The sequence below is a fragment of the Parus major genome, chromosome 9 (assembly GCF_001522545.3).
Source record: "Parus major isolate Abel chromosome 9, Parus_major1.1, whole genome shotgun sequence".
Taxonomy (NCBI): domain Eukaryota; kingdom Metazoa; phylum Chordata; class Aves; order Passeriformes; family Paridae; genus Parus; species Parus major.
Window position 1 is genome coordinate 5,313,310 of NC_031778.1, and position 13,064 is coordinate 5,326,373.

The 13,064-nt window shown below is 53.0% G+C and overlaps 1 protein-coding gene across 2 annotated transcripts in view; it reads right to left on the reverse strand.

Annotated features, from left to right (window-relative positions):
• Positions 1-633: 633 nt before the first annotated feature.
• The window catches only part of EPHB1 (EPH receptor B1), a 77,390-nt gene continuing 64,959 nt past the window's right edge, over positions 634-13,064 (reverse strand). The window contains exons 13-17 of one of the 2 annotated variants that reach the window (XM_015638147.2): positions 12,289-12,438; positions 11,590-11,783; positions 10,984-11,139; positions 9,308-10,666; positions 634-988 (exon numbers count right to left, since the gene is read on the reverse strand). In XM_015638147.2, the coding sequence (XP_015493633.1) occupies positions 10,558-10,666; positions 10,984-11,139; positions 11,590-11,783; positions 12,289-12,438 (609 nt within the window). In that variant the 3' untranslated portion in view covers positions 634-988; positions 9,308-10,557. The remainder of the gene's footprint in view (positions 989-9,307; positions 10,667-10,983; positions 11,140-11,589; positions 11,784-12,288; positions 12,439-13,064) is intronic. The other variant, XM_033516731.1, reaches the window with a different exon arrangement.

Consider the following 13,064-nt stretch of genomic DNA (forward strand, 5'->3'; position numbering starts at 1 on the left):
CCAGTGCCAGTAGGACCAGCTGCTCTCAGCATTACCCGGATCAGAGAATCACAGAATATCCTGAGGAGGAAGGAACCCCCCAGGATCATGGAGTCCATGTCCTGTACAGAACCACCCCAAGAGTGTGTGTGCCAGAGCTGGATGAGTTGTGCGATTGATCCCAGCAATAAAACACCCAAGTGCAGCCAATGCACAAGGAAGAATCCATTTTCCAGCCATCATTCACAGCAATCCTTAAGGAAAGCAGGTTCAAGAGGAGGATCAGCCTTTGCATGGACGGGCTCCAGCAGGAGCCTTTGATCCCAGGCAGCGCTTCCAGCGAGGTTTCCCTGAGCGATCGCACACGAGGGTTTGGAACCGCGCTCCGCACGAACAGCCGTGCCAGGAAAACTCCTTCTCCCGGCTTTCCTGCTGCGAGCGAGCTCCGATAGGATCGCCGAGAATAAAGTCACTTCATTTACAAACCGGGGAGCCAAATCTGATAGACATCAACATTCGAGGTAAGTCAAGGAGCGGTGGAGCGCTGCCAGCTCCCCAAATGAATATTCATGGCAAACACTCCCCTAGCTCCGAGCTGAAGAGAAGCCGGCAGCAGTAAGGCCGCCCTTGGGAAGGGAAAGGCGAGGGACCGGGCTTATTTCATCCTTTTTATTGAGTGCAATTTTCTCTTTAGTACAATATTCTCTGAAAGATACTGTTACAAACTCCGACAATTTCAACACAATCAACAAATTGGGGAAGAAGGGGAGGGGGAGGGGGGAGTGGAGAAAAAAAAAAATAAAATAAAAATTCCAAGGGTTGAAATCTTTTACAGACATCTCACTGGTTATGTACAGGACAGGGTAGGGCTGGCCCAGGACATGCCACGGTTCGGGGGGACGGGGACCGGGGCGCTGCGGGACCTCCCGGAGCATCCTGCGGTGGGAAGCGGCCCCTGGAGCCCCCTCTCCGACGCTGCTGCCCCGCTGCAAGGCTGCACTCAACGCCCCTGCAAGGCAAGAGGAAGACGAGGAGAGGGTGAGAATAGGCACAGAGCTCGGAGAGCCACGCGTCCTTCCCCCACCGAGCCGCCAGAGAAACCCGAAGGCTTCTTACGGCACATACAGCCTCTAAAAAAAAAAAAAAAAAAAAAAAAAAAAAGGAAGCAGGGATTAATTAATATGCTGTCAGAAAACTGATGATTTCAATGAAAGCTCTCCATTTCTCCTCAGGGGGAAAAGGGAGGAATGGAAGAGATGGAATTCTTTGTGAAGCTGAGTTGCTTTAAGGAGCGGAGGCTGGGATGTGATTTTGGGGGCAGGAGGGTATCTGTGTCCCCCAGCAGCCAAGATGCCTTTCCAACCCCTCCTGCTGCAAAATGAGCCTCCCCCCCGGGTGTAAAGCAGGAGCAAAACCACCAAGCACCATCAAATTGCTTTTTTCAATGTAACAAAACACATATCCCCATTTTCTCTGCTTCCAGGGGGAAACCAGAAGGTTTGGGAACCAGAAGAGCAGCAGCAGGAGCACCTCCACACCCTATAACCAACAAGTACCACACAGCAGCAAAATCCCATTATTTAGCCACTTTGGAGAGGCAAAGATGCTTTTAATATACAATTGCACCTTGGAAACAGAAAGGCAGCACATTAAATAACAAAGCAATTGACTGCTGGGTCCCTTTGCTGGGCCACAAAAAACCGGGGCTCACTGGCTAATTATTGCCGGGCATCCCTGTGCCTCTCCAAACATACCAATGCTTTCAGAAACCCACCCCAGCTGTGCCTGACATTTCACTCCTATTAAAATTCATCATTCTCCTGAATGGAAATAATTTTTTTCTTTAGCAAACCCAGGTAGTAATGAAAGTTTTATTTAGTAATGTAGTGTTTGGTGGAAAAAGGAGCAGAGAAAAGGGAAGAGAAATTGAGATTATCTTTTTTAAAAAGGGAACTTCAGCTGGGGGAAAAGATATTGCTGGATATTTCTTGGGCACAGGGGGCTACTTTCGCTGCCGCGCTTGGAGGTTTGGTCTCACAGCTCTCGTTAACGGGATCAGAACAGCAAAACACCCGGAGAAAAGTCGTAACAGAAACACAAGGGATGTAACCATGCTGCTCGAGCCGGGCGGGTCCGGGGGACGGCTGCAAATCGAGGTGGGGCTGCGGTGATTTGTATCGGCTCCGGATTGTGCCACATTAAAGCTGGACGCGAGCGATGGCTCCGGTCCCGGAGATATTACCAGATACATTACCAGATATATTACCAGATATATTACCAGATATATTACCAGCTGCTCCCGGCTCCGCCACCGCCTTCCCCCGCGGCATTCCCAGCTCCTCCAGCCGTCCTTTCCCGAGCCGCCCGGCAGCGGCAGAGCTGGGGAAGGGTTTGGGGGTTTGTTATCCCTGGGGAACCCGCGTCCTCCCGGGGTGAGGGGTGGCTGCAGGCTCAGCCCTTCTCTTGGTCGGGACAAAAACGATGCAGGGACAGCTAAAGCTGATTTGGGCCGATCCCAAAGGATGGATCTCAAGAGAGCCGAGGGACAGCTCATGAACAGCTGGAGGAGGATGGGGGGGCTGGGGGCAGCGCAGCTCATCCCCAGGTACGCAGCCACCGAGTCACCGCCCTCATCCCTCATCCCTCATCCTTCATCCCTCATCCCTCCTCCTCCCGGAGTGCCGGTGTGGGAGCCCCTGCGAGGCGGGCAGAGGGCTCTGATCTCAGCCTCCGAGCGCTGCCGTGACACAAATAGCGATAAAAAGGCCACGTTTGCGCCGTGCGAAGGCGTTCCGTGAGGAAACCCAGCAGCGTGCTTGGGATGCGGGCACCGGGTCAGCCCCGGGGCGCTCTCCCTTTCCACACTCATGGGAATGGGCAGAACTGCAAATACCCAAAATAATCAAGGATGGGTGGCTCTGCAAACACAGCTGCTGTGCCCGTGTGGTGCCATGGAAAAAGGGAGAAGCTGCAGGGAACGGGGAAGGACGGAGGCAAATCTGGGAGTGACCCGAGGCCGTCCCTGTATCCTGCAAGCCCCCGCTGAGCACCGGCCCATTTCCAAACCCTGCAAAGGGAGCCACATCTCACCCCCTTTTCCCTGGGGCCTCCCAGAGCCCCAGCCCCATCCAGGCACCAATGACATGGCATTGCCACCCAGGCACTAACCCTACCCTGAGCCCCTGACCACGGCAGCCTCTGGCTGGCTCCCAAATATTTAGGCTGGGGAATCTGAAGAGTTCAGCCAAAGCACAGTGGGGAAAAAGAAGTAAACCAAGTAATAAGTGCATGTTCCACATCTGCCTGTCCATGGCAGCCCCCACAGGGATGCGATGTGAGGCTCACCTGGCTCCTCAGACAACTCTTGCCATGGGCTGCACCTCCCGCTGTCAGTCCTGCTTGGCACTAATTAGCATTGATAATTGCACTGATTGTGACCATAATTTTCCTGTCCTCTCTCCCTACCTTCACACAAGGGTTCAATTGCCTAATGAGGCCCCTGAGGATAATCAGAGAGGAGCAGGTTCTCCCACCACGATGGCAGCTCCTGCACAACGTGAGGGGATGGGAGTGCAGAGAAGGGAAAGGCACAGCCCAGCTGCTGGATGGGGAAAGCTGCCGAGTCTTGTTTACTTGGGGACACAGAGAAAAGTTCACTCCAATTAATTTTTTTAAGTGGATGGGCGCTAATCCCCCTACACTTATCTAGAATTAATGCAGCCTTAAGTAGATTTTTGCCTAATCCACTTCCACATCCACCCCAAAAGGGCACTGTCTGTTTTGGGAAGGAGCAGAGTTCAGCTAATCCACTTAAAATTCACAGGGCTGGTTTGTTCAGATTAACCTCCTCCAGCATTTCCCTCCAGAGACAGGCCAGGAGACCTCAACATCATCCTGCCTTGGCCTCTGATGGGGCCATCCCCTCCACAGCTGTAGCACCTGCAGTGCAGCTGTCCATGTGCTGGGGTCCACAGGGACCCAGAGATGTCCCCAAAACAGCCACTACAGCAGGGTGGGACAGCCAGGGGCTTCGGGGCAGTTTAAATTCCAATGGCCAGAGGAAGGAGAGCAGAAGCAGCAGTGATGCTTGGACACAGACTGGGAGAAAGGGGGGCAGCTATGCCTGAGCTGGAGGGGCTGCACACAGTGAAGGTCTGTGGAGGACAGCCAGCCCAAAGTGACAGCCCTGGGACACCATCCCAAGTGCCAGCAGCTATGACAACCCCAAAAGGCACAGGTGAGGGGCACCATGGTCACCAAGACAGGTGCACTCCCCTTGGCAGTACCGATCTGCTATTCTGACAGGAACCAAGACACCACAGTAATTGCCATGGATGCTCACGGTTCCCACCTCATATCTCTTCCTGCCAGGCAAAGCAGAGCAGCTCCTCCTTCCACATCAAACTCTGGGAAGGCAACACAGCCCATCAGGGTCCAGTGATGGACATGAGCCAGATCTCCCCCGAGACACAAACCCTGAGGACATCAAAAATGAGAGAGCACAACCCAACAGCAGCTCTCACACCTTCCAGACAGGCTTTGGAGGAGACTCAGTTCAGCTGGGACAGGCAGAGCTATTCCCAGCACAGCATGATGATCCAAGGTGATCCTAAAGGACCCCTCCAACACCCCAAAATTATGAAAAATGTAAGCCAAAACAGGAGCAGCAAAGAAATCACTGATGGGGTGAAATAACTTGCCGCAGGAGTCCCATCAGTGTGGAGTTGGCTTCTCCGCCATCATCACTCAAGAAGTTTCTGGCACTTCCAAAATTCTGAGGAGACTCACTGGGAATGATCCAAGTATTGGATCACTATCCACCCTGGCAGGATGCTTCACAGAGGAGACACCACAGCAGACAATGACCTGAACATTAAATCCCCCTGCAGCTCCTCACACAGTGGGGACACTGGGGCAGCAGGGACAAGCAGCACCTGGGTGAGTGCTGGAGCTGGATGTGACTCCAGGAGCTCAAGGAGGACGGGTGGCCTTGGAGCTACAGAACATTTCTGGGTCTGTAAATCCATTCCTCGTCTCAGAAGCTGATTGATCCTTTTTTTTTAAACTCGAATTCAATGTTTAAGAGTAAAGATTTCCAAGTGAACACAGAGTGGCTCAGATATATTGGCAGTTTTTATGGATCAGAGGCAAAAGCCTTAATTCAGACCTTAACGAAGAGAAACGTGTCTGTCCCCATCTCAGAACAATGGCAAGGGCTGATGGCAGTGCAAGAAACCTTTCATAGGTGATGCCCAATGATTTATCCCAGACCACGGGCCCACAGAGATGTCCTTGGGATGCAGGCAAACTTATTGATGAGATTCTACAGCCCAGACCCAACCCTGCCCTATCTCTGAATCAGACACCTGGAAAAGCAGAAAGTAAAAGAGAAGATCCCATGGGATTCAGGCTGATACACAGGGGGAAGGATAGCCTTGTTTTCTCCTTGGCAAAGGATCATTAGAGGCACCAAAAGCCAACGGGCTCAGAAATAATGGCTTGAGATCACTCTTATTTAAAAACCAGCTGCCTGCTGTTTTCATCGCAAGCCTTGCTCTGACTTGCAGCAATATTTAAAATTAAATATACATAAGTGCTTTCAAAGAACTGTTAATTTGAAGGTCATTAAATGGCATAAAATACATTCCTTTTTTTCTGGAAAGAGGCACATAATTATGCCATTAATACATGCTCTTCTTCCACATTCAAGCCTCGGATGTGCAAGGGGCTTGGGTTCACCTTCCCTGGCAGAGTTACCAAATCTCCTTTTAATTACTGCTGTTGAGAAGCCTGCTGCTCCTCCATCACACCCAGGGATGGGGCTGTGGAAAAAGCATGGAAAAGCCCCAGGGGAGAATGATGCAGCTGAATTGCAAATGGGGGTTTTGGGGGGATGAGGGAAGTAACAGTGGGGCTGGAAATGTGAAGCCACTCAGCAACACCCAGTCCAGCTGTGAGGATCTTGCTCACTGATTCCCACACAAGACCTTGGGCCAAGCTCAGAGCAGGGGTTTGGTAACCAAAAGTCCCTTTTTTGATTTAATGCTCTATGCAAAAAGGACAAAGCCAACCCAGACACACACACACACACAAAGAAACCCCTAAAAAAGACACAAAAGGGTTGAGGTTTTTACAGTTGCCATAGAAATGGAGAGAAGGAGCTGACGACTGTAGAGCACAAAGTGAAAGGCCAGGATCAGGGGAGAGAGTGAGGCGGGCCCACCCGGGCACGCAGCCACATCCATGCATGGATATTCATGTGGGATGCAGCCAAAGGAGCAAGACACTGACTGAGCTTCACTCATGAGCAGTGGCAGGGGTCAGGATCCAACCCAGTGGGGTTCACCAGCAATGGGCCCCTCCAGCACTTCCACATGGCACAGGAACCCATCAGGACCCTATGTGATGGATGGAGCCCAGCCCAGAGGAAAGGCCTGTGCAGTTGGTCCTCTTTGATCCAAAGCTCCTTCTTCTTCCCTTTAAACTAAAACTCTGCAGGAAGAAAACAGCTTCTGAGCCATCCATTCTCCTCTGTGATCAAAGAAAGGAAGTCCAACGCAAACCAGCATGGATCAGATGTGAAATTGGAGTGTTCCTCTTTAGACCAAGGAAGAGGCTCTCACCAGAGTAGGGGCAACAGAGCAGCATCAACGAGGTGCCACCCAAGTCAAGGTGAGAACCTCTTCCTTGGCATCTGAGAAAGGAAAAGGAGTAGCAGGTCACACACAACACTGCTGCCATGACCAGGCAGGGGCAGCACTGTCACTTCCAGACAGAAAGGCTTCACAGTTTGAAAAACTGATTTTACATGGAAGAAAGGCCTCTAAAACAACAAAATGGTCTGTCAGAAGTGGTCTGAAATTTTTATGGTTTTTTTTCAATAAAAAGCAAAATCCAAACATGGCCATTTTGGACTTTCCCCTTTGCTTTCCACTAACAGATTGATGGCATTTCATGAAATCTTCTGGTTTGGATGAAATGACTTTTGTTGAAAGGCAAGAGAACAAGTGGCCAGTTGTGACTCTCCCTCAAGTATCACCTTGAGAGCAGCTCCCTTGGCCCATGATGCCTCTTCGCTGCAGGGATTTGTTTGAGCAAACCTGTACTCTCTTTGCTCAGCCCCAAGCATCACCAATGTGCTGCTGGGCTCTTGCATGACCCTGGAGGAGACACGTCCAGGTCCCAGCACAAGGCCAAGATGTGGGGACAGCTGGTTAGGAGCAGTGGGATATGGGAATCATCTGCTCTGAGACAGCTCAGGAGACATCAGATGTTGGACAGCTGGGAAAGGGCAACAGAATGGAAAGGCCACCAGCCCCAGCAATGCCCAGGGGCACTGCTGGTGGCCCAGAGCCAAGGAGCATCATCCACCCTGGAAAACTGGACCGAGAAGATTTTGGCATCTCTGATAGCACCTGAGCACCCAGACAGCCTGTTTGATCCCTCAGGGGTACCTGGTCTGCTGGGTGGGATGGGCAGGTTCACATTTCATATTCAGGATGAAATGGCCTCAAACTGTGCCAGGGAGGTTCAAGTTGGACACTAGGAAGAGTTTCTTTACTGCAGGAGTGATCAACCATTGGAATGGGCTGCTCAAGGAGGTGGTGGAATGCCCATCCTTCAAGGTGTTCAAGGAACAGTGGACGTGGCACTCAGTTCTCTGGACTGGTTGACAAGGTGGGGATCAGTCACAGGTTGGACTTTATGGTCTCCGAGATCCATTCTCACCCTATAATGCTGTGGTTCTGTATTAAAGGGTTTCCATCAAACCAGGGTTGATGTGGTGTGCTGGGGCAGGGACAGCACCGAGCAGCAGCAGCAGCTGCCTCGCAGGTGCTCACAGAGCCAGCGACAGCAGCAGGGGAGCCATAAAGGTGCAGTATTGATATTTAGCCTGTGTGGCTGTCACTCGTTCCTTTAAATGCCTTTAGCTTCCTTCTAATAAAAGAGAAATCATAAAAAACCCCACAAAGGACCCTTCAGTGCCAGGGAATACCAATGTGGCGGGGCGGTGCATTAGCATGCGCGGCGCCCGCTCCATCTGCATGTTGTGTTCCGTGTGACAACATCCCAGAATACAGATTTGGGCCACCAACATCCCGAGAGGTATTAGTAATCGTCTATCAGACAGGAAGAGGAGCAGTCCCTGCTGTTGTAAACAAGGGGTGTTTTTCTCTGCCTCTTTCTCTGGGGGGAGTTCAGTGAATTGAAACAAGCTCATTCCTGCATCTTGTTAGTTCTCATTCTTCAGCAGAGCACAGGTCATCTGCCTTGGGCAACAGACTAAAAAACAACCTGGAGGTGTAAAGAGCACCCCAAAGGGTCCTTCACCTGCTGGTGGTGATGAACCATGAGCATGAACGTGTTCCTCATGAACCACCATGAACTGAGCATGTGCTCCTCATGGGATACTTGGGGGTCCACCCAGCCACAGAGGACCCTGATAGCCCCAACACAGGAGGAACAGTGTTTCCAATCAGGAGATCTGCTGGCAGCAGGCAGAGCACAGGTTTGTCTCCTTGTGTTCAGTGGCAGCAAGCAAATCTGGTGAGGCATCTCCAGGCACAGATGGGAATACAACGGGGCAGATGGACATGGAGCAATCCCATGGTGTAGTTGGATGTGGGCAGCCCCATGGCAAGGACAGACATGGGGAAAAACCACAGCCCAGGAGGGTGTGAGCCCTGCTCACAGCACTGATGGACACAGCACGTCACTGCGGCACAGACAGCCCCAGTAACACAGTGGGACACGGGGCACCCCTGTGGCTCAGGAACACCTCCAGGACACGGCTGGATGCAGGACATCCCCATGGTGCTCGCAGAGGTGGAGTATTTCCACAGTGGGGATGGAGTGAGGGGGACAGAGGAGTGAGGAGAACGGAGGATCTCTGTGTATGTGTGAACCACCAAACCCCAGCTGGGACCTGCAGCCCCTGAGGCACAGCCACAGCCAGCCTGTGCCGCTGCTCCCCCAGCACGCGGGTGCCGGCACAGCGTCGGCGAGAGCGCAGTGATGGATCATTGCAACTCGCACACAGCCCTCTAAGTAAAAGCCTTATTAAGAGTTCATTCGTTTTATAAACTCCTGATCCACAGGGGGACGTCAGATGGCCCAGCCTTACAATATTCTGGGTAAACACTGACACGTGTTGGGCAATTTTAACCGGATCAATTTGCCTAGGAGACCAATGGAGGAACAAAAAACAAAGAATAAAGATCAAATTAAATATGGGGAAACATCCACTGGGAGAGGCTATAAAGAAGAGCAGAAAAATACAGAGCAGGACGGATGGATGGACAGAGACATGTGAGACACTCGGACCTACCTCTGAAGCCAAGAAACCTAAGTCCATAAATCAATATCAAAATCCTTAGGTCCACAAGATGGGGGAAAAAGTCCTCCATAGCCATCTTCCAGACATCACTGAGGCCCTGGAGGCCCGAGCAGTCCATCTCCCAGAGCATCTCTCTTCCTCCAGCAGCCACCAACCCAGTCACAGCCACGCGGTGGCTCCTCCAGTCCCGTCCCATCCCCGCCGCGCCGGCCGGCCCTTGGCATCCTCCTCCCCACGTGTGGAATGCCGAGAGCTTCCTTCATCGCCGGGGGCTTCCCGGCTGCCTCCCGCCCCTGGGGGCTGTGGGCACAACCCCTGGCCCCCCTGGGCTGGGGACTGGCCGGCCGCTAGCTGCAGGGTCAGCGCTGGTCTTCGGTCATGGACAAGCAGTGAGTCCACGGAGGGTTGACAACATACACAGGCGCACGAGCGCGCACACACACACGGGAACACCTCTTTCCATTTTCCAAGATGGAGAGTTTGTTTTTTTTTTTAATCCTTTTTTTTCCTTTTTGCAAAAAAATGCAAGCAAAAGAGAAAAAAAAAACCAAAACCCAAGGTTTTCTATTGAAGGTACATCTCTTCTTCAATATGAAGACATTAACTGGATTGAGTCGGATCCCCCATGCAGTGGTCAGCGAAGTCCTTTGGTAGTTGCCGGAGCAGCACCCAGGTGGGATGGCAGGGAGCTGCGGAGACATCTGAGGACACTTCCACCCAGTCCGTGAGCAGAGACGAGAGCGGGGTAGAGCCAGGAGGGCCGGGGCAGGGAGGAAGGGAAAAAGAAGAAAAAGGAAGGTGGTTTCTCCGGACAGGATGCTCCATCTCATGTCTCTCCCTTCCCCCACAGCCCCTTCCTCCTTCTCAGTTTCGACCACTGCTCACTGGTTGCAGGATTGGAGTCTGGTCTCTAGGGTTTGGGTTTGCTTCCCCAACGCACATTGGTTTGTCTTCATTGTTTTTTATGATTTTTTTGTTTTGCTTTGCTTTTTAAATATATGATTTGTACATATTTATATGTATTTATACGCTGTCCCCCATGACATTGGTAAGTGTGCTTCTGTTGGTGGGGAACTGAAGTCACCAGTCAGAGGTGAGTCCCAGGAACATCCTTTGGCTGCAGTCGCAGTCCCCAGGCAGCGGCGGCTCCTCTCCCGGTGCTGCCCCCGTCAGTTCCTCCCCTCCCACTTCTGCCCTCTGCCACGCACCCTCCCCGGCCCCTCCCCATGGAACAAGGGACGTCATGCCATCGAGGTCGGAGACTGGCTCATCTGTACTCGCATGGACTGGACGCTGTTCAGGATCTTCTTCTGGTGCCCAGCCAAAGTCACCCCTATTCTCAGGAGGTCTCTGGAAGACAGAAGGATAGACAACATGGTCAGTGGGCAGCTGAGGGTGGAGAACCTGCTTTGCTGTTGCTAAGGAAGGTGAGGGAGGTAAGCTCAGCTGAAACATCCACAGAGAACCCAAGCACGGCCCCATGAGCATCACTGGGTCTGGGAGCAGGAAGACACCCATACATTGATCCCCAAATAGTGAATGTGGCCACCTCCAGACTGGGTAACCAATGTGAGGGATGCTCGCACCTGTCCTTTGCCCTGAACGGACCCCACTGCCCCAACTGGGCAGCACCCCGCTTTCGGGCAGCCCTGGAATGGCTGACTCACTCGGACGTCATCTGGGCCACCAGCTGCAGGGAGGTGAAGCCAGCGGTCAGGAAGCTGTCCCGGTACTGGCTCATCTTCACAGCACTCAGCCAGTCGTCTACTGAGGTAAAGGCAGTGAAGTCGGGGATGGAGCGGTCGAGGAGGGGCTGAGAAGGCCTGAAACAGGACACACCGCTGAGGACAAGCCTGGCTGGCACCGAGGGGCTGCCCTGCCTGAGCCCAGCCAGCACAGGGACACTGTGCTTCCCAATCCAGCCCCCACACCCCTGTGCTTCCCCCAGCATACACCCATGAAAGGCCATGAGGAAGGCCTGTCCCATGGGAATGCTGCTGAGCAGGGCTTTGCAAGCTCACACGCTGTATTCCAGCTGCAGCGTTGGCAGAGCAGCCATCACACCCAAACGGTCACACACCATAAAGAATCAATAGCAAAGAATTATTGCTGTTGCTTGGCTGAAAACTGCATATTCTTTGTCTGACTGTCAGGCAGAGCAAAGACAGAACCCCTTGCCCTGCCTAAGGATTTATGAACTCTGGAGCCGCTGGGGGAGCCTTTCCACACGGCATGGGATGGTGACAGGGAGCGTCCCCGCACCCGGCACTCACACAGCGGTGATGGTCGCCACAGTTTTGAGGCTTGCCGGGTTGCGGATCATTTTGTCGAGGGTGTTGACGATCTCGGTGAAGCGCGGGCGGGTGTTGCGGTCCTTCTGCCAGCAGTCCAGCATCAGCTGGTGCAGGGCAGCCGGGCAGTCCATGGGCGGCGGGAGCCGGTAGTCCTGCTCAATGGCATTGATGACCTGAGGATGGATGAGGACGGATGAGTGAGGGACTTGGGGGGCTCCCTGAGCTGCTTGTGCAGGCAGAGGGGCTGCAGGCAGCCAGGAAGGCACGGCCAGCCTGGCTGATCAGCAGCCAAGGGAGCGGGAGGAGCCGATGCTCTCCGAGGTTAATCTCTGCTCTGATGCTCCGCGGCTGCAGTTCCTCCCAGCGGAGAGCTGCCACTCATTATCTCGGCGGAGCTCGCCGGAGTACAGCAGTCACACTTCCAAAGCTCCTTCCCTGCTCATAAACCCTCTGAACATTTTCAAAGGCCCTGCAGCTTGCTGAAGTCCAATTACCAGCCCACTGGCTTTTCTTCCCAATTTCCCTCCTTGCATCCTCTCGCTCACCAGCCTGTTTCATCTCCAAACCGAGCGCTCCTGAGGCTCCAGGAAGGAGCAGAGGGCCCTTCAGACAGTGATTTCTTTTGGGAATGAGCACTTCCTGGCCCCCAGAGCAGTATGGGTGACCCCCAGTGCTTACATCTTGGTTGGACATGTCCCAGTAGGGCCTCTCTCCGAACGACATCACCTCCCACATGACGATGCCGTAGCTCCAGACGTCGCTGGCCGAGGTGAATTTGCGGTATGCAATGGCCTCCGGTGCCGTCCACCTGACAGGGATCTTTCCCCCCTACAGAAGAAGGGATTTCAGCTGAGAAACATCTCCCTAGGCAGAGGAGGCTGGATGCCCACAAGCCAGGGTTGGGGCCATCCCACACACCCCAAACCATGGGTCCCTGGGGACCCCACCTGATGGGACAAGGAGGCAGGAGCCAAAAACATGTACTAAATCTTGCATGACTGTATCTTGCGCCTCCTTAAAATGGCTTAGCTGAACAAAACAAATGGGTTTATTCAAAGATTTACCCCACTGACTGACACCACGCCACTCCAGCTGCCTGAAGTACCCAGCACATCAGTGGCCTGTCCCCAGGTCCCTTCCCAGGGAGTCACCAGGTGACAAGGCTAAGCATGACCGGGCTAGTGCTTGTCACAGGTGAGGAGCCACAGGCATCCCCATCCCTTGTCCTTCAATGGAAAAAAGCTTGAATTAAAAGCATCCTGCAGAGATTCATCTGGGCTCCCACAGCTGCCAGAAGGTCCTTCCAGCCCTACATTTGGAGTGGAAGGCAAAAAGCAAAACACCTTTAAAACCCAATGGAAAGCACTGGTGTAACAAAGTGCCCTTGGCAGAGAGCTCCTCATTTCTCCCAGAGGCTCAAAATCAGGGTCAGCATCTCAAGCCACCCTGCCAAG